Source organism: Choloepus didactylus, chromosome 1 (genome assembly GCF_015220235.1).
Source record: "Choloepus didactylus isolate mChoDid1 chromosome 1, mChoDid1.pri, whole genome shotgun sequence".
In the NCBI taxonomy this organism is placed as follows: Eukaryota; Metazoa; Chordata; class Mammalia; order Pilosa; family Megalonychidae; genus Choloepus; species Choloepus didactylus.
The window spans coordinates 203,165,279-203,184,547 of record NC_051307.1 but is presented as its reverse complement, the minus strand read 5'-3'; the positions used below and the strand labels follow the sequence as shown (position 1 = coordinate 203,184,547).

At 59.5% G+C, this 19,269-nt stretch overlaps 3 protein-coding genes across 5 annotated transcripts; 1 reads left to right on the top strand and 2 right to left on the bottom strand.

Annotated features, from left to right (window-relative positions):
• The first annotated feature begins 4 nt into the window (after positions 1 to 4).
• Positions 5 to 5,344, top strand: IFRD2 (interferon related developmental regulator 2). The gene is given in 13 exon segments (XM_037851139.1): positions 5 to 159; positions 161 to 576; positions 2,447 to 2,566; positions 2,642 to 2,726; positions 2,835 to 2,959; positions 3,033 to 3,190; positions 3,354 to 3,404; positions 3,494 to 3,672; positions 3,756 to 3,861; positions 4,129 to 4,266; positions 4,356 to 4,484; positions 4,560 to 4,655; positions 4,805 to 5,344. Coding segments are annotated over 13 exon segments (1,824 nt in total). The 5' UTR covers positions 5 to 19; the 3' UTR covers positions 4,886 to 5,344.
• LSMEM2 (leucine rich single-pass membrane protein 2) lies at positions 4,967 to 9,120 on the bottom strand. The gene is made up of 4 exons (XM_037851221.1): positions 8,785 to 9,120; positions 6,510 to 6,620; positions 6,229 to 6,414; positions 4,967 to 6,012 (listed from the first exon to the last, which is right to left on the bottom strand). The coding sequence occupies exons 1-4, from the start codon at positions 8,804 to 8,806 to the stop codon at positions 5,879 to 5,881; spliced, it is 453 nt and encodes a 150-aa protein (XP_037707149.1). The 5' UTR covers positions 8,807 to 9,120; the 3' UTR covers positions 4,967 to 5,878.
• A 795-nt stretch (positions 9,121 to 9,915) lies between these two features.
• On the bottom strand, positions 9,916 to 18,529 carry SEMA3B (semaphorin 3B). 3 transcript variants are annotated; one of them, XM_037851116.1, is made up of 18 exons: positions 18,281 to 18,529; positions 16,676 to 16,861; positions 15,742 to 15,899; positions 15,536 to 15,598; positions 15,010 to 15,129; positions 14,832 to 14,925; positions 14,531 to 14,650; positions 13,602 to 13,747; positions 13,394 to 13,505; positions 13,219 to 13,288; positions 12,961 to 13,105; positions 12,426 to 12,645; positions 12,125 to 12,210; positions 12,006 to 12,047; positions 11,585 to 11,742; positions 11,414 to 11,469; positions 11,184 to 11,323; positions 9,916 to 10,773 (listed from the first exon to the last, which is right to left on the bottom strand). In XM_037851116.1, the coding sequence occupies exons 2-18, from the start codon at positions 16,782 to 16,784 to the stop codon at positions 10,372 to 10,374; spliced, it is 2,241 nt and encodes a 746-aa protein (XP_037707044.1). In that variant the 5' UTR covers positions 16,785 to 16,861; positions 18,281 to 18,529; the 3' UTR covers positions 9,916 to 10,371. The 3 variants fall into 3 exon arrangements, with proteins under 3 accessions (XP_037707044.1, XP_037707054.1, XP_037707049.1); XM_037851126.1 differs by having other exon boundaries at positions 14,832 to 14,922; positions 18,281 to 18,525; XM_037851121.1 differs by lacking the exon at positions 18,281 to 18,529 and adding an exon at positions 17,157 to 17,505.
• Positions 18,530 to 19,269: the final 740 nt, after the last annotated feature.

The window sequence follows — 19,269 nt, the reverse complement described above, 5'->3', positions numbered from 1 at the left end:
CCCTTTTCTACCAAGTTCCATGCTCCTCCCGTGGTCCCCTTACCGGGGTGGTTCTGTAGGCCCCATCGCGAGTGCCTTGTGGCAACTGTCCTGCCGTGGAGGCGACTCCGAGGGGGCAGTTTCAGGGTTAACCACCATACACGTGTCGCGCGGGAGGGGGAGGAGGCCCGCAGGCATTGTGGGTGCATAGTTCAGCTAGAGCGTCGTCGGCTTACGGGCCGAGGAGTAAACTACAATTCCGGAGGTGCTATGCACCCAGTGGTTCCATGCGCGCGCAGCCCCCTGGGAAGAGTAGTTTCGGCCGCGGGGATGAAGGTCTTAGCCGGATGGCCCGGAACTCGCCTTCCCGGCGACCCATTTGGCAGGGCGGGGCGCCTCGCGAAGATGGTGGCGCGCGTGGCGTGTGGCTCCTGTCTTCTGCCCAGATCTCAGCGCCGCGCACCGGCTGGCGTCTCGCTAGTCCGGAGCCCCCGCCCACCCGGTCCCTGACCCCGCGCCCCCCGTGCGCGGTTTCCGGCATGCCCCGCGCCCGCAAGGATAACGCACCCCGCAAGGGTGGCCAGCGCCGCGGAGGGGGTGAGTGCGGGGCGCCGGACAGCTGTTGGACGGTTTGCGGGGACCCTTTATGGGGTTCCCGTCGGTATCCCCGAGGGCCCCAGAGTAGAGACAACGCTTTGACCAGCCCGGCGCTGCCTCGCGGAACTACCCTGCGACTGGCACGTGCCCTGGGAGACTGCAGCCACGTGTGCGTCCAACTTGAGCACGCTGCCCACCTGTCCGGAGCCTTTGCTCTGGCCAGTGCTCCTCCACCCCAATTGCCTTTTGAGGTGGACAAACCCGCCGGATGGGCTGGGAACCGTCCTCTTCGCCAAGCCCTGCTCTTTTGCCGTCCTGGGCCAGGAAGTTGGTGGAAGGCTTGGGAAGGCTAGCCTGCCCGGGAGAACTGAGGGGCAATTAGGAAGCAGCAGGATTCTGGGGAGCTTGGCCCCAGAGGGCATGCAGGAAGCCCACACCCTGGAGTCTGGACGGTTCTCGAACTCACTTATCAGTCTCCACCAGAAGCGCGTCCTGATGCAGTAAACACATATGTTGACTCTGCCGGGATGGGGCACCTGTGGGGCACAGCCAAGATCCAACACTGCCCTAAATGGCCTTGGATGAGAGGACATCTAAGTGAGTAGTGACATTCCCAGAGGGGTGGGCACTGAGACTTGTTCACTGAGTAGTGTCAGCCCCAGATTGAGGGACCAGGGAGGCTTCCCTGGGGAGGGGTTCTGAGTGAGTTCTGAGAGGGTGGAGAAGAGAGCATCACGCGTGGGGAACAAGTTATACAAAAGCTTGGTGGCTGAAGGGACTGTGGCACAGTGGAACATATGAGGAAAGGCTGGACTGCTTTGGCAGGTGAGTAGTGAGAGAGGAGGTGAGCAGAGGCCAGTACACAGGGCTGGACTTTGTCCGGCAGGCAGGGAGAGTAGTCCCTGAAAAGTAATGCCAGCCCGGTGACCAGAATCTGCCTGGGCTCTGCTGCAACAGCATCCCTTGCCATGTCAGCCTCTGACCTGGACAGAGCCCCTTCACAGGAATGCTCCAGCCCTGCTGATCCTGACGCCCCCTGTCTTCAGGAGCTCACACAGTTGGGGGCACTTCACTTTTTGCTGTTACTCCCAGGGCCTGGAGGAACTTGTGCAACCATCTACCCGTGGTTAAGGGGGGAGGGGGGCTCTGTGGCTCAGAGATCAGTATGATCAAAGCCTGGATATCCCCTACCCCCCAGGAGCTGGGCTGCCGCCCCCTAGGGCCAATGGGTGACCTGGTGAGATTGTTGGCCCACAAAAGAGCGTAACAAGTAACTGGTTTAGTTGTTGTCTCCATCTCCCACCTGAACCCGAAAGTGGTGCTTTTGCGTTTCTGGTTTGCGGATAGAGAAACTGAGACACTGGAGGCTAGTCACCTGACCAGTTACATACTTGTTAAGGTATAGAGCTGGGATTTGAACCCCAGGTCTGCCTGACTAGAATCTAAGCCCCTGATCAGCACTCTGCCCACTTCGTGGGCATGATCTGGGCTGGTAGCTAAGCTCTCCCAGGATCTGCCTAGACATACCCTCATTCCAGCTTAGGCCACAGGCCTAGGTGGGGCCTGTGCAGCAACTCCTGCCTCTACCTGCTTCAAAAGGGTACTGTCCACCAAGTCTGCCAGGCATGTCTTTGGGCTGTACCTGGTACCTGATGCCATCCAAGAAGTAGACCCTCCTTCCCTCCCTTTCTCCTCCTTCCTGACTCAGTAGCCCCCTGGGCCAGCCTCTGTTGCTTACTTTAGCCTCAGTTTTCTCATCTCCCAGAGGGAGGCACATTCTATCTCGTGGGGTCATGATGTGGGGTGAGGTGCCCCCAACTAACCGTTCATTGATGGAGGCAGACTGAGTGCCCCTTTCTGCCCTCCCCAGGTGCCCGGAGCAGTACCCAAGCTGACTCAGGTTCCAGTGAGGATGAGGTAGCCAGTGAGGCATGCAGCACTGCCAGCGAATGCCCCAGCCTTCTCAGCATCACAGCAGAGGACAACCTTGGTGAGAAGGGGTAGGAGTTTGGCAGGGGCTCAGTAGAAAAGGGCAGGAGGTGGGGTTGACAAGCTGGCCTTGCAGGGGGTGACATCGTGGATGAGCAGGCTCAGCAGGAAGACCTCGAAGAGAAGCTGAAGGAGTATGTAGACTGCCTCACAGCCAAGAGGTACTTCAGACCACCAACCAGCCCTTACACTCATGTCCCTGCCCAGCCCATGCCAGTTGTGACCTGGGGAGGTCTAGCCCACATGATCCTCCCTCTCTGCCTCCCCAGTGCCAAGACCCGGCAAGGTGCCCTTGAGAGTTTGCGCCTGGTCCTGGCATCCCGCCTACTCCCTGACTTCTTGCTGGAGCGCTGCCTTACACTGGCCGATGCCCTGGAAAAGTGCCTCAAGAAAGGTCTGGCATGGGGCAGGAGGGCTGTGGGAAGGACCTGAACTGGGCAGGTGCTGACCCGAAAGCATTCCCACAGGGAAGGGTGAGGAGCAGGCCCTGGCTGCTGCGGTGCTAGGCCTCCTCTGCATACAACTGAGCCCTGGACCCAAGGGCAAGGAGCTGTTCCATAGCCTGCAGCCGGTGCTGATCTCTGTCCTCAGCGACGGCACAGCCAGCCCTGCTGCCCGGCTCCATGTGAGTGTTCCCATGCCCAATAATACCCTCTCCCCATATCCCTAAGTGGAGCGGTGGGTTCCACCTGCTCACCAGGCTTCTCCACTCTGAGGGGCTGTTAGTCTGATTGCTGGGACCCAGGCTCACCCCTGGCCATGGCCCAGCTTTGCCATCCTCCCAACAGTGTGCGTCTGCTCTTGGCTTGGGCTGCTATGTGGCTGCCGCCGACATCCAGGTGAGTGGCCGGTCTTAGGGGGCAAGCGACAGAGCGTATAGGCCCCAGTTTTGCCTTCGAGCCACTCCCCTGCCTCTCTTTGCTTCTAGGACCTGGTCTCTTGCCTCACCTGCTTGGAAGGTGTTTTCAGCCGGGTCTGCGGCATGGGTGGCTCTACAGCGCCTGTGGCCTCTGCCAGCCTTCATGGCCTGCTTTGTGCTGCCTTGCAGGCCTGGGCATTGCTGCTTACCATTTGCCCCAGCACTCATGTCAGCCGTGTACTCGACAGGTAGGGGTGGCTGCCTGACAGGAGGAGGGGAGACGTGAGAAGGCCCCTCACCCCCACACACAGCTCATCCTGCCCCTTCACAGGCACTTGCCCCAGCTGCCCCAGCTTTTGTCCAGTGAAAGTGTGAACCTACGGATCGCTGCCGGCGAGACCATCGCCCTGCTCTTTGAGCTTGCCCGGGACCTTGAGGTGAGGGAGATGGGGGAGTGTGCCTGCTGATGCCACCTGCCTGTCCCAGGCTGGAGGTAGGGGATGCCACAGAGAACAGGGCAGCCTTAGAGGAGTATGAAGGGGAGGTGACCCCAACACAGACTTGCATATCGGAGGACAAGAAGGAGGTTAGGGGAACCAAGCACAGAGAAAGGGGACTTTCTCAATGAAGGGAAGGAATTGGGGCATCATCCCCATGCTAAAAGTCAGCTTCTGCCCGTGTGCCCTCCATCACTCCCCCAGCAGGAGGACTTCATTTACGAGGACATGGAGGCCCTCTGTAGCACTTTGCGCACTCTGGCCACTGACAGCAACAAGTACCGTGCCAAGGCCGACCGCCGACGCCAGCGCTCTACTTTCCGCGCAGTGCTGCACTTCGTTGAGGTGCGTGCGATAACGTGTGTGTCCTAGCGAGAGCATGACCCCAGGCACAGCAGCCCAGCCCAGTCACCTGGGACCCCTCTAACCTGCAGGGCGGCGAGTGCGAGGAAGAGACAGTGCGCTTTGGGTTTGAGGTGCTCTATGTGGACAGCTGGGCCCGGCGTCGGATCTACGCTGCCTTCAAGGATGTGCTGGGTTCGGGCATGCACCACCACCTTCAGGTAGGGGGCGGACAGGGCCGGGGCAGGCAGGGCTGCTTTGGATTGGCCTGAACTCACTGCCATCTTTGCCCCCAGAACAATGAACTGCTCCGTGACATCTTCAGCCTGGGCCCTGTGCTGGTGCTGGACACCACTGCCCTGAAAGCCTGCAAGATTCCACGCTTTGAGAAGGTTTGCACTCTTGGGCACCTTGACTTTCCCTCCATCCCCTTGTTTCCTGGGGGCCTGGAGCTCTGCAGGGGCTGGTGGAAGGGCCCTAGACCCCTAGGCTTTGGCCTTCCCAGCTCACCAGGTACTCCCTTCCTCATCTCCCTCCCCAGCACCTGTACAATGCTGCTGCCTTCAAAGCCCGAACCAAGGCACGAAACCGTGTGCGGGACAAGCGGGCAGACATCCCTTGAAGCACTTCCGGCCAGAAAGGGGGCTGTGCACGCCCTTGCCCGTATTTTTAACAGAAGACACTGCGACGACTGGTCTCTGCCAGTAATTGTCGCTTTATTTTTTTAATGACAAAACCAAAAACAAATATGGGAGTGGAGGGCTGGGGGTTAGGTCACTTGAGACCCTGGCCCTTTGCCCCTGCACGTCACCCTGTGGCCTCTTCCTGCCCTGTCTCAGACCGAGCCAGATGTGTGTCTGCCCCTGGGCTCTCAGGCAGGCAGGGGCATGTGATGGGATGAGGGGACTGTCCCTTTCTCTCTCTTCCAGGCCTTGCTCCCCTAGGGTGACCCACTTCTTTTGGGGAGGGGGATAGTAGAGCATCTGGGTAACAGATGGGGAGGTAAGGCTACCTAGAATGGATTTATGTGCTGATTGATTATAAGATTATTAGAGATAATTAAACATAATATGCAGCCTTATGTGGTTCTGGCTCCTGGGTGTTTCTGCCTGTCTCCCTCTCCCAATCCACCACTCCAGACTTGAGCACAACTGGGTCTCCTCCATCCCACCCTTGTCCTCCAAGGCAGCCTCTTCCCACGTGGATCCCTCTTACTCAGAACCCAGCCTGTCTTTGGGAGCCAAGGCTAGACCCCCACTGGGAGGCCTGGCCAAGTCTAGGTAATCTGAGTGGGAGACAGCTATTTCTGGACTTCTGAACCTGTTATCTGGGGGTGGTCACTGGCCAGGGTGCTGACTGGCCATGAGGAGCCAGGAGGCTGGTGCCCCCTCTGACCTTGGGACACCCAAAGCAGGGCCTTGGCATCAGAAGGCTTGGCTAGGCCTGGCCGGAAGAGGTCAGGAGAAGCAGGCAGCTGTGAGTTCAGGGTGAGTTCTTGTACAAAAATCTCTCCAAGGAAGCAGTATAGATGTGGCTAGCAGACAGGGAGGAGAGCCCTGCCAGCAGCCACTTTATTCCACCCTCACACAGCCCGGTCCCAGGTCCTAGCAGCACCTCAACTGGGCATTTGGGCCTGGCTAGAGTTGAGCCTCCGCAGCTGGCTGAGGCTGGCGAGCCGGAGTTTGAGTAGCGTCTCCTCCTGAGTGCGCAATGTATGCGCCAGGATGCGCAGGGATTCACTCTGCAGCACTGCAGACAGGCAGCAGTGTTGGGGGGTGGTTGTCAGGCCACATGCTACCCAGCTACCCCTCCCTACCTACCACACCCAGCCCAGCACCAGGGGGTGCCCGCGAATCCCCCCTCCACTGCCGCTGCCTCAGCGGCTGTGCCCTCCAACCGTGCATCAAGGACTCAGGTTCCAATCCCTTGCCCTTGGTGCCCACTGGCACCCCACGCCTTCCGTACCACTCAGGTAGACGGCCAGGACGGCGAGTGCCAGGCAGGTGAGCACCAGCAGTGTGAGCAGCAGCAGGAAGCCCCTGCGGCTATGCCTAGGGCTGCAGCCGGCCTGGGAGCACAGTGACGGTGGCAAGACCCCCAGCAATTCATCCCATGGTCGCGCCTCCTCAGCCAGGAAGGGGTGCAGCGAGCCTGCAAAGCAGGTGGGACATGGGGGGTGGGTAGTGGAGGTGCCTGCTTTCCTCCCCTCCCCCAATGCATCTGTCCCCCTCAGCTGCCACCCTCACCTCCACTGTGTAGGTCACTGATGGACTCTACCCGGTGCAAGCACACCTCCTGCAGGTGGTTGGGTGCCAATGGCGCCCTGCTCCTGGGGCTCAGTGTTGGCGCCACAGTGTCTGCAGGGGCAGCAAGGGGCAGACTCAGCCCTCTGGTCACCACTTCCCTCCTCCCCAGGAGACCTCGGGCATGATGGAGACAGAGGGGCATTTGGCTAAGAGTTGCCTAAAACGGACTCAGGAATGACACTTGGTTTAGAGCCTGGGTGACCCCAGAATTCCCTTGGCAATCCCACTCAGATGGCTCATGTTTGTTTCCTTCAGAGAGCCTCAGGATTTTCAGATGTTCCTTTGCTTGCTTATTTCTACTGCATAGTTTATCAACCTTGCAGGACTTCACCTACAGTGCATGGAATTCAGCCCTGCCTCTTCTACTAGTGTTTATTTTTCCTACAGACCCCGAGGGTTAGCTCTCAGGCCAGACCTGGTGCCTGGCGCCTCCTCCACTCCATGCAAAAGCAGCCCCCCTCTAGCCTCTGTGGTGCCTGTCCCTCCTGGCCGTGGTTCTGCATTCTTTAACCTACGCAGCGTGGTTCTGCTGTACTGATGTGAACCCTGTTCACTCAAAATCCTGGCAGGGGTGCGGTCTTTGTTATCAAACTGTTTCTCATGCCCCTGAGCTCTCCCTTCAGGCTTCCCTTTGAGGCTGCCTGGACTTTTAGGTTGTTTCCATTTCCCTTCAGACATCCCAGAAGAACATCCGTCATTAAATATGAAGGGTTTCCCCCAATTTCTCAATAGTTATTAAGGACAGATTCCCAGAAGTGGAATTACTGGATCAAAGAGCAAGGATTGTCCTCTGGATCGACTGTCTGAAGCCCCCAGTAAGGTACAGCATCGTCAGCATTAGGCGTCCCTGTTGAAAGAAATCTTTGCGCACACAAGCACATTTGTGAATTTGAGAGAAGAGAAAAGGCTCTTAGTACTTGGGTTTCTTGGTCATTATGTGTGTAGCTTCCTGCTCAGGAATTATCTATTCACAACCTCTATGTATTTAATCAATTGAGGTCTGTGTACTTTTCTGGTGACTTTAATTACTTATTTTCGGACCCATAGAAGTGTTTATTTTGTGATTTCTAAATATTTGATTCTATGTTTTTCTGGTTGCTCTTTTTTGAATTTTTTTTTTTTTAAGCTTTTTAATCTTAGGCCCTTAAGACCTCCAGATGCCCAAGTGGAAGCTAGGTAATGTGTAAGGGGCAGGGAGAGCGATGCATTGGGAAAATATCCCCTTTGGAGAAGGAGGTACCTAGGACCCTCTGGATCTCCCTCTCAGGACAGTAGCTTGACCATGATTTATTTGAAACTGCCCCTTGACATGCTCAAAAGCAAGTAAACAGAAACAGACTGCCAGTCATGTCTGAATCATGGGTTGGGGGTCATGTTAAATTCTTTCTTTTCACTTTGCTTTCTAAATGGAACATGGATTCTGTTTGTTACCAGGAAGAATACACAGTAAATGCTATTGTTAAGACCCCAAAAGCAGCAAACATTCCCCTCCCACCAGTATAAAATGTTGAAAATAGATGAGAGTGCATGCAGCCGGGGAGAGTAATTGACCAGCTGAGCCAAACTAGGCTATGAGCTGGAGCCGTGGAGTGCCTGGTCCTGCATCCCAGCTGGCACTGCTCCTGAAGGGAGCTGCACACCTGGGTCCTTGCTGTTCAGCCTCTCTGAGCCTCAGTTTCTCTTACATGCAGTTGGGCAGTTAGGTGAGTGATCACCAAGGGCTTAACTAGCTGAGACAGCCCGGCAGGCCGAGGGACCCCAACCCTCAGCGAGTTAGGGACACTGATGTTCAAGTTGGGGCAAGCCAGAGGCTCTACTCCTAGTCCCCCAGCCAGGTGCCAATCAATTCCTGGAACCCCTGCCTACCTCCAGTCCCAGCTTTCTCCAAAAGGAAGAGCTGAACTGCCTAAATGCCCAAGCCCCCTTGGACACAGCCTATAGTTGACCTACCCCTAACTGGGCAGCTTTCCCCCAACCCCAGTCCTTCCCTGCTGTCCTCAACAGGGGAAACTGAGGCAGGGCCTGAGATGGAGGGGTTTCAGGCATGCTGTGCTCCCTCTCCATGCACAGGGACGGGTCCCTTTACTGTGAAGCTGGGAAATGGACACTGATCAACCAAGGAAATGCAGTCCGTGGGGCAGGGGGTGGGTTTCTCCATAGTCTACAGAATCACAGGACTGGGTTCTTGCCCTCCCCTCTGGTCACCCTCTCCTACCTTCTTGCGCCTCCTCAGGCATGGCGGGTAGCAGGCAGTTGGGGCCGATGACAGTGCCCAGTAACAGGACTGGATGGAGGCAGCAGTGGCTCCTGAGGGCCTAGGGAAGGCCTGGCCTCCTACCAGTCAGGGCCTAAAATAGGCCTGAGCTCAGCCCACCAGGCTATATTTAGACAGGGTGGCTCTCAGCTCTGGGAACTGGCAGCGTGACCCACATGGGCCAGCCTGGACTGTCCATCTGGTGGTGGAGTCCATGCAAGGCACACCTCCACTAGCGCATGCACCCAGGTCCTTCTCAGGGAAGCACACCATCCCATACATGCACAGGCCCCAGAGGCTCGGTCCACACCGGCTGCTCCAGCAACGACCCACAGGACAGCCAAGACATGCAAGGGGACCCTGTGACTCTCCACCCCTGCAGACCCCACCCACAGTCCACTGATCTCCTCCCAGCAAACATGCAGTAAACACCCTCCACTGTGTCCCCTGCTGGTGCATGGGCTGAGGGCAGCTGGAGCCCAGTGCTGCAAGTTCTCTGAGGAATCACAAGGGGGCAGAGATACTCCACATACACAGATGTCCATGCTGATAGATAGTTGGCAAACCTGGGTTGGAGGCCAGGACTGCTATTATCTAGTTTATAAACTTGGATACAGGAGCCACCCTCTCTGGCCTTTGTGTGTCTCCTTCCGAACTGAGGCAAAGCAACCCAAGGGCTCTACTTCCTAAACCATGTCAAATCTATCGCTCCACTGTATCACATCAGCTTCTTTCATGATGGCAAGCTTGTTTCTACCTCAAGACCTTTGCACTAGCTGTTCCTTTCTTCTGGAATGTTTTGTCCCAGATATCCCCTTGGCTGGCTCCTTATCATTCAGCTCAAATGTCACCCCTCAGTGAGGTCTTCTCCTCTTTTCCACATCACCCAGTTTTACATCATGGCTCTTAGCCCTGAAATTATATTCAGCATGTACTGTCCATGCCAGCATTCCCAAATGCCCTACAGAACCTGCTTCTTCACATGAAAACCACCTTTAATCCCCATCATGCATCCTTGGACAGAAGGAGAAACTGAGGCCCTGAGACAGACTGGTGGGAAGATGCCCAAGGTCACACAGCAAGTCCTAGGACTAGAGGCTGCCCACTGGGGCCGTTGTAGCTTTGGCTGATAATGTGTTTATTGCGTTGTTTTAGTACAGCCGGCCTGCCCCACCCCTGCCCCCAGCAGCCCGGCCTGTTCACAGCTTCCTGCTGGCTGCCCAAGGAGGGGTCTCCCAGGGTGTGCACTCCTGGCACCTCCACAGCCCTTGTGGTTGCTCTAGAGCCCTGCTTTGTCTACCCCCTCCCGACCTGCCAGACCCCACACCCAGCCTGGGCCACCCCTCTCAGGGCTACATTCAAAGGTTATCTTCTGTTAATAAATAAGCCTGGCGGCTGCCCCTCAACAAGAGCCTGTCGGTGTTTCAGTCAGTCGGCTGGAATCCGCAGGGAGCCCAGTTCCGATCTATCCGTCTCCGTGTCCCAGGTCTATCCGACCCCTCTCCCGCCCGTCGTCTTCTGCCTGTCCTCGGCGTGGAAACGCCCGAGTCACCAATGAGAAGCGCTGCGTGGCCACCGTTCGGCGCGCGGCTCGGGGCTGTGAGTCCGCCGGTTGCGGCCCTTCTTCCGCGGTGCAGGCGGTGGCGGACGCTGCGCGGGCGGTGAGCGACACATGCGCAAGGAGCTCGCGCCACCGCCACCGGGCTCCACTAGCTGCAGGAAGTCTCGGTACCAGAGCTTGGGGCCCGGCGACGCTGCGGGCACAGCCTCCTCGGCCCGTGCCAGCTGCTCGGCCTGCGCGGAGCTCAGCACGTGCAGCGACAGGCGACGCAGAGGCTGCGAGAAGCCCTGCTCTACGGCAGAGCAGAGGTACACGCCCGAGTCCCCGCGCCGCAACCCGCGCAGCAGCAGCCCCTGCGCCGTACGCTCCGCGCGATCCTCTGCGGGTACCTGCGGGAGGGGCCAGCGTGAGGCGGGGGCGCCGGGCCGGGAAGAGGGGTCCCTGCCGGAGAGAGGGACAGAGAGGCCTAGAGGAATCAAAGGCCGAACCGGAGCCGGAACAGGGTGCCCGCGAGTGCACACTTGTAGACAGGCTACCTGGGAATCGGTAGTCTACAAGGGAAGACCTGGAAGCAGCCCCGTTCACCCGAATATGGGGGGCGGGTCAAAGACCTCAGTGGGCGGGTCGATTAGAAGCCTAGTTGGAAGGAATGGACCCTCACTTGGTTTTGGGGTGCAGGTAAGGGACCAAACTGGATGGGACGGGTATGCGGCCTGGTTGGGCAGAACCTGATTGGGCCTCTCCTGGATGTAGGGGACGGAATGGGGGGGGTGTCTAGGAGGGATGGAGGGAAGCTCACCAAGGTGCGGGGTGCTTCCCCCTCACGCTGAAAGGTCCACTCCACGCGCGCCTGCAGTGAGCGGGGTTCACACTCCAGGAAGGTGCTGCCGCCCTCCACGCCGAACACCTTCCTTTCCAGCAGCGCAGGGCGGGAAGAGTCTGGGGAAAGGGAAGTGTCCGATTCAGGCACCGCAAGGTGGGGCGGGGCGTCTCCAGGGTCTGAGGAATAAAGGCAGTTGGGGCACTCACCCCCGGAGCACAACGTGCTAGGGTCGCCGTTCCTTATGTCTTGCCGTCGAAATCTCCTGGGGGGAACATTGGAGCCTGTGAGCCCTTCTTCCATTCCTGGCCGCGAAAGACCCTTGTGCTCCCTCCCGGTGGCCCGCCCCCGTCCCTGTCCCCGTCCCCGTCCCCGCCCACCTCTTGGCACTGGGCTGGAAGCGCGTGCAAGCGGCCCCGTCCCAGGCGCAGTAGGGGTCACGCGCCAGGCAGCATTCGGCGCAGGCGCGGCCGTGGGCAGCGCAGCGGTGGAGCGCGATCTGGGCCACCGCGCTCCGCGAGGCTACGTACAGCTGGTGCTGGGGGGCATGAGGGGCTCCGGGATGACCAAGGGCGTCCCTGCACCCGCCTCCCGCCGTTCAGGGATCCTCTCCCCCCTCTTGACAGTTGGGAACACTGAGGTTTCTTTGAGGTTACACAGTCTAGCGAAGGCAGAGCCTATTCTAGAACCTGGGGCTGTGAACTATCAAGAGGGTGCTTGAGGGGTGGGGGCTCCCTGGGCACACCCCTGGTCCATCCCACAGACACACACCCCCACACACACATCCTTCTTGTCACTCACCCTCTTGGAAGAGATCTGCATGCTGGTGATGGCGGCAGAGTCCTAAGAGGGAGAAGGGGCATGAGGATCAGGCCTCAGTGGGGTGGGGGGACCGGGGGCCACGTGGAGTGAAGCCTCACCTCAAACACGTGCAGCTCCTCCAGGAGCAGCCCTATGGGCCTGCCGCCTTTGGGGACCGAGATCACTTTCAGCACGGTGCCTGCATCTGCAGGGATGAGAAGAGGTGAGTGCCCTCTAGTGTTCCCTGATAGCCAGGGCAGAGGCCTCCAAGGCCGCATGAGTTGGAGCACCCAGGGCAGCATCCAGGAGGAGGGGAGGCAAAGCCCAGGTAAAGATACAGAGGTGGGACAGGAAGAGCTTCCACTACCAGGCCAAGAAGCCTGCATGAGATCCTACGGGTGGATGTGGCAGGACCCTCACCTGTGCCAATGAAGAGGACGTCGTATTGTCCATCAGCAGCAGCTACACGGTCAGCAGCGATCTGGGTGAAGGTATACTCCGCACCGACTTGGAGGAAGAGAGGGCGCCCCGCCATGGGCAGGACTGGGTTGTACATGAGAGGGTGGTTCCGGGCAAACTGGATGACATCATCTGGGAAGTCCTTGGTAGAACTAAAGGTGCCAAAGGTCTTGCTGGGGCACTGGGGAGAGGGGCACAGCAGGGGTGTGGATGTGGGGTTCTGGTGGGTAGCCCTCTATGAAGGTCCTCAGGGGACTTGGGTTGGGGGAGTGGGGAAGAGAGCCCTGCCTCAGGGATCTGAGAGAGGATATCCAGCCTTGCACTGGGGTATCTGAGGGGAGAAGCCTTGGCACATCCCTGAGGAGCCCTGGTGACTTTGATCTTTTCCCACCCTTAACAAAAAGAAGAAACCACATTCACCAAGAAGACCCCAGGCCGAGTTCTCCAGCCCTGAGGCTTTGGAGTAGGTTGTGGCAGGAGCCCCTGGGCCACGCACCATGCCAGGCCGGGGATAGGGGACGCGGCCCTGGTAGGACACCCACTGGTGCGTGGGTCCCTCCTTGTGTGCGAAGGGTCCCAGGAAAGCCCGGCGCACGTCGTTCATGCTGTACACACACACCGCCGAGCCCTGGAAGACTCCACTGCAGGCAAAGACCAGGGCGGAGTTAGGGGTCCCCACAAAAACGTAGTCCAGCCCAGCCGGTGGGGCCCCTAGCTCCCTCTAGCACCCTCACTCCAGCCCCCACACGCAGACCTGGACGTGGTGAAAACGGCGTAGAGCAGCGGGCTGCGGCGGTCCCGCGTGGGCAGCAGGAACACATCCTCTGCGAGGAAGGAGCCTGGTTGAGGGAGGATGCACAGCCCGGCTGGCCAGGCTCCACTCTTGGGGTCTGTACCCCTGCCCTCCTTTCCTCACTCCCGGCACTCACGGAGCTGATCGAAATGGGTGTCACCCTCGAGGCCAGGCACCGAGCACACCAGGCGCGCCTTGAGAAACGTCGTCCACTTGTTGACCAGGCTGCGCTGGCCACCCACGTCGTTCTGCGGGGGCGAACGGAGGGGATAAAGTGGGGCGCGGGCCGGGAAAGGGTTGGGGGCGGGGTCGTCCCGCATAGGCACGGTCCGGGGACTCCTCACCCGGCAGATCTGGCCGACGCGGGACACAGAGAGGCGTCCCAGTGCTGGTGCCGCCTCCACCGCTAACTCACGGAAGAAGAAGTAGATCTTGTCGTCATCCGGGTTCTCGCTCTCCGGGATCCAAAAGACCTTGACGAACTTGGGCTCTGGTCGCAGCGGGAGGAGCAGGGTCAGGGAGTTCTAGTCCCTCCCCACCTCCACTATGGGATCCACCCCGGGCTCTGCTCACCCACCCATCTCAGCGCAACACCCAATCCAAAGGGTCAGAGTCCGCTATGCAAGCAGCAGCCACGAGGGGGCAGCAGAGACCGTGGCTACCTGGGCGAGCAGGCGGGAACCCCGGGCCTGGGGGCCAGGAAAGGGGGTAGATAGGGGATCTAGTTTCAGCCTCAGTCATGAATTCTCTTCACCAGGAAACCCACCCTTGCTTCAAACTCTCTCTTTCCATCCTATTGCTCTTGGAATAGATTATTCTGACCCCTGACAGTCCTGGTCCTTTGCCACTGCTCCTTCCAAGAATCTTTCCTTGGCTTGTTCCTGCCTCAGGGCCCTTGCACTGTTTCCCCTGCCTGGAATGCTCTTCTCCCCTCAATCCTGCTGTATGGCTCTCTTGTGCTTTGGGAATTAATTCACACCTCCCCTCAGCACACCTCTGCTTTCTTTCCCTTCCTATTCTCTTCTTGGCCCCATGGCCATTGGAACTGATCTTATCATGTATTTGTTATGAGGTCTGTGAACACACAAGGACAAGGTCCCACCTGTCTTGTCTGCTGCTGTGTCCCCAGTGCCTGGCTTGGGCCTGGCGCACAGTAGGTGCTCAGTGAGAACTGGTTGCATCCACTGCTCACTCCCTCCACGGGCCTTGTTCACCACCACCCTGTGCGAGCATGAGGGCCCCCTTCCCACCACCGGACCCACCAGCCTCTCACCATTGAGCCAGCGCGAGTCGTGGGGCTCTGTGCGGAGGCTCGGCCTGTGGCCCAGGCTGCGGAAGATGGTGAAGTCCCGGCCCATGAGGTCTGCAGCCACCCCCGAGTACAGCTCCTCCCCTACAGGCCAGGGCAAGGGCTGCTCAGCCAGGCTGACGGCTCTTGGGACAGGAGGGCCCGGAGAGCTCCTGGTGGGGCTCTGGGGGATTCCCAGGATTTAAGGGAGTCTTGGGACTTTGTGAGGTCCTTGAGTCTCTAAGGGTTTCCAGGAGCTCCTTGGGGTCCCGAGCTTTGGACTCACCCACCAGCACGGAGGCAGCCTGATGCTTGGGGTCATAAGGACTCTTTCCTTTGCCATCCTCCAGGCTTCTCAGGTCCAGCCGGAGCACCGGCTCCTCGGAGGCAAGGGGAGGACTCGCTACTTTCAGGCCCTCCCTTACCCCACCCCACGCCACCCTCCTGCCTGGGCCCAGCCTTACCTCCAGCCCCTGGCCCACCTCTACAAATGCACAGATGGGGTGGAAGGCCCCTGTGCCACAGGCCAGCAAGTGGGTGCGGTTGTACATGTGCAGCATCTTCACAAAGTTCATGCACTCGATCTAGTGGGCAGGCAAGGGTGGGAGCAGTGAAGCCTCCCCCCAGAAAGGCAATCTCAAGCAGTCCCAGCTCACTGATGGCACCCCCATCCCTTTCTCTCTTCTGCATCTGCCCAGGCAAGTACCAGCATGGGTCATAGGACCCGGGTACCCTTGGTGACCAACCCAGCTCCCACCCCCAAGGATTGGTCCATGGGAAAGCATAGGCCTACACAGCTCCGCATGACTTGGAGGGCCCCCCAAACAATACATGAGCCACCACCCTGACTCATCACCTCCAGACCTCAGCCGCCTCAAAGCCCCCACTCTCGCCTCAGCCAGAACAGGCAGGCCTCTGTCTTAGAAATGCCCTGTCTATGGTGTGAGGGACTGGCCCACCCCACTCCCACCCTGGGCAGCTGGCACTCACAGCAATGTCTTTCCCAGCCCAGTTGCACTCCTCTCGCCATTCCACAGGAGCCAGCCAGGTCAGCTATGGGAGAGGAAGGCAGGGGACACAGGTCAGGGACGTGGGATGTTCTCTATCCTCTCAGGAATCCCAACCCCCTGGGTCTCTCCAGGCAGTCCCCGGGCCTCCTTCCCTGAGCAGCACTGGGGGCTGGGGGCCCCTGGCACCTTCTTGGCCCTCTTGCTGATATTGTCCAGGCTGAGGGAGGCCACGTGATTCTCAGCACCCACAAACAGGCGTCCGCGCTCCTCATCCACCAGCAAAGCCTCATAGCAGCAGGTCCGCGCCAGCCTGAAAGTCCGGAGACCATGCCGAGCCTGGAGCTCTGCGGCATGGGGACACCACTGAGGACTCACCAGCCAAGCTGGACGCCCCCTGCAAGTCCCTGCCTGGGTGTCTGTCTAACAGGCCAGGGTTATACATGTGAACTTACTCACAGGTGAGTGTACCTGTGTCAGTGTACGTGGGGGAAGCAGGCCCACCCAGGTGCATGTGCTACCAGGGTGGGTGGTGCAGGCCCCGGAAGGGGAAAGCAGGGTGAGCTCAGGCATGCATGGACAAGTAATGTTTCCGGGCGAGCGCCCTGGGAGGCCAGGCTTGTGGACGCCAGGGTTCCAAGGGAGGCCTGGCATGTAGGGACAGCCAGAACCCCAACCCCAAAGGCAGCTGAAGGTTCTCTCCTTGCCACCCTTCCACCATCCTGAGTTCAGCAGAATTGCCTGCCGGATGCCACTGCCTAATATCTACCCTCCTGTGCAGTGGGGCATGAGAAGGGGACTCTGATGGCCCCGATGCCTGTGGCTTCTGCGGCAGGGGCATGGCCTGGTTGGGGGTAGGGGATGGGTCAGAGGCACAATCGATTGCCATGGGGACAGGAGAGGTCTTCCTGGGAAGGCGTGAGGAGAATGTGGGCAGATAGGTTGGGGGCCAAGGCCAGGACAGGGTTAACTGGGGATGGCCAGAGAGTGTCCCCCAGGTCAGCCTGAAACCAGAGTCCAGTGACAGGCACACAACAGCAAGCACAGAGCCCACCGCCACCCCCTCTGGGCTCCTTTCCTGCCTATTCCATGCCCGGCCCCTCAGCTCGCCAGGTGCACCTACCTTGGAAGGAGAGCCGCAGACGTGGGGGGCTGGGGGCAGCACCCCCCAGCACCGCAGCCCAGAGCAGGGCCAGGCCCGGGATCATGGCGGAGGCTGGGGCCCACCCCATCCCGGTGGCTCAAGGCGCTCAGGGTTCAGCAGGCGTGTGCGGAGGAGCCTTGAGCACCCTGGACTCTGCCCCAGGATCTGGAAGAGAAGGAGTCGGCAGCGCGGGCGGGAGGCGAAGGGGTAGTCCCCGGGGATCAGATTACAGCCCGGAGGGGCACGCGGCTGGGGGTCGCATTCCACTTCCGAGCCCTCCCCTTGGAGGGTGCCCCGCCTGGCCACAATCTCACACAGACACACCCACACGGGGCACACCCTCGGTGGCCCCCACATAGGCAGGCGCCGGCCCCACCACGTCACCCTCCCCAGTCCCCCCCACCTCCTGTATACACACGCACAGACATTAATACACAAGCACCGGGTGCCCACTTCATACCAGCTTGGGACTGGAACCGGGGACACCACAGATAAGGTCCCTGAGTAGGAGGAGGCAGAGCGCCAACAAGGACTGGGACCGATGCAGTCATTTCATAGGGTGCCAAGTGCAATGAGCAAAACAATCCAGTCATAGGAGCGAGAGTGTCAGGAGGGGTCGGGCCTCTAGGAGGTGACTGTGCACCCACGGGGCCACGAAAGAGCACAGTGGCACATGGAACCCTGGACTAGGGGTATGGGTGACTACAGTGGGAATGTGCTTAGGAGTGACCCTTTGGGTATCTGTGTGTACACATGTGCACGAGTACTGTATGTGTGTGAGTGTATATATGTGTGTATACATTTATGTGTGCATGTGCTGATGTATATGTTGCACATGAAGTATAGGTGTGTCACGTGTGCAAATGTGTGCATGTGATGTGTGCATCTGTGTGCATATGGTTACAGATGTGTTATGGGTACATGTATGAATTATACATGTATACACACATGTGAATGTGTGCACATACGTATGTGTCTCTGCATATGCAGGTGAACAAATAACAGTTGCAACATCAACCAATCCCTTCGGCTGAGACCCTCATGAAACCCTTTTCAGCATCCGCAGGGCGCAGAGCCTGGGCCCCTGGAGCTGGCAGAAGCCGCAGCCTCTGACTTGGGGCTGCTCCCACAGGCCGACCCAGCCATCCAGCCTCGTTTGACCTCTCCCTTTCCGCGCCTCAGAGATGGTGGGTGGAAGGGGCTGCTCACACACAGAGATTCTGAAGAAAGGCCTCAGACCCAAAGGGAATCAAGCAAGAAGCCAGGAGAGCCGAGGCGGCCCCTCACCCAGCTCTGGGTCAAGCTGCTCTCCCTCTCAGAGCCTCCACGGTCTCCCTCAGCCTCTCTCTCCCCCTGATCTCCTTCCCGCATCTCTGAGCCCCTCCACCTCTCCAAGCTTGAGTCTCTCCCTGGACCCCTCAGATGGAGCCAGGCTCTGGTGGCAATGTCCCCCCTCCTCCAGGAGCCCTGGGGTGGCGCAAGGACCCCAGGTAGAATCCAACAAGGGGTGCAGCTTCTGGGGCAAGTCCCAGACCCCTCCCCTGCCCCACAACTCCTGGCCCCCTCCCATGGCAGGTCCCGCACCTCCGCCGTCCCTCCGCTGACACTTGCCGCTGCCTCTTCCTGAGCCCCTGAGGTCTGCAATGCCGAGGAACCCCCGGCCGCCTTCCCACACTCCACCAAGAACTCTGGCAGCGACGCCCTCCACCCCTGCCCCTTCCCGTCCTGGGGAAGGGGAGAAGCCTAGGGACGCCTGGGCACCATCTGACGGCTCCTTTAAGGCACAGCCCCCGCCCCCACCAGCCCAGCCGCCACCGCCCCGTTAAGTTTACGGGAGGGCGGATCGGGTGACCGGGCAGGCGGCTGGGACCGGCTGGAGATGGCAGCGGGGCTGGAGCAGAGCAGAGCGGAGTGGGCACACAGGGAGGGGCGGGTAGGGACGACCCTCCCCTGCCAGGCGTCAAGGCTGAAAGGTGCTCCAGGCGGAAGTGGGGAGATCAGTCAAGGCAAAGGAGGAAGAAGCAGCAGAGACCCCCAAATGTCAGGCGGCACTGTGAAGCGGGCAGAGGGAGCAGCTAGGTGGGGGGTGTCCTCAGGGACTCGGGTTCCTTACCTACCTGCAGAGGCTGTGGGGTGGGGGGCTGAGGGGACAGGGACTGCAGGGGATGGGGGTGCACAGCTGCCACCTCAGCTTCCAGGAGCTGGCTGGGATGGGAGGGCCTGAGATCATGGAGCAGGGGAGAGGATTCTCAAACGGAGGACTGATGGGCCCCCAGGCCCCAGGCCCCAGGCCCCAGGCCCCAGGCCTTCCTTAACACCTGGGCCACACAGGGGCTTCTGCAGCTGGCCAGAAGTGTCAGGCAGGGGAAGGGAAGGGAGGGCCAGAGAGGGGCAGGCACAGGAGGCCCAGCAAAGCTCAATTCTGCACTGTGGGGTGTGAGCCCCATCCAGAGACCCCCATCCTGGGCAGCCTCATTCTGCATCTCTGCTGGGAGGTGGGGAGGCAGAAGACATGACCTCCCTGACTCTAGCATTCCTAGGTTCAAGATGGGAGGAATTGTCCCCCACCAAAC

Coding starts and splice junctions, on each gene's coding strand:
- LSMEM2 (XM_037851221.1), bottom strand. CDS start 8,806: ATGCCTGAGGAGGCGCAAGAAG. Junction 6,415..6,509: donor CAGTGACCTACACAGTGGAG/GTGAGGGTGGCA, acceptor CCTGCTTTGCAG/GCTCGCTGCACCCCTTCCTG. Junction 6,013..6,228: donor CCTGGCCGTCTACCTGAGTG/GTACGGAAGGCG, acceptor GCCTGTCTGCAG/TGCTGCAGAGTGAATCCCTG.
- SEMA3B (XM_037851116.1), bottom strand. CDS start 16,784: ATGGGGTGGGCCCCAGCCTCCGCCATGATCCCGGGCCTGGCCCTGCTC. Junction 12,646..12,960: donor CCTATCCCCGGCCTGGCATG/GTGCGTGGCCCA, acceptor CCCTCTCCCCAG/TGCCCCAGCAAGACCTTTGG. Junction 11,743..12,005: donor TGCAGATCTCTTCCAAGAGG/GTGAGTGACAAG, acceptor CATGCCCCCCAG/CACCAGCTGTACGTAGCCTC.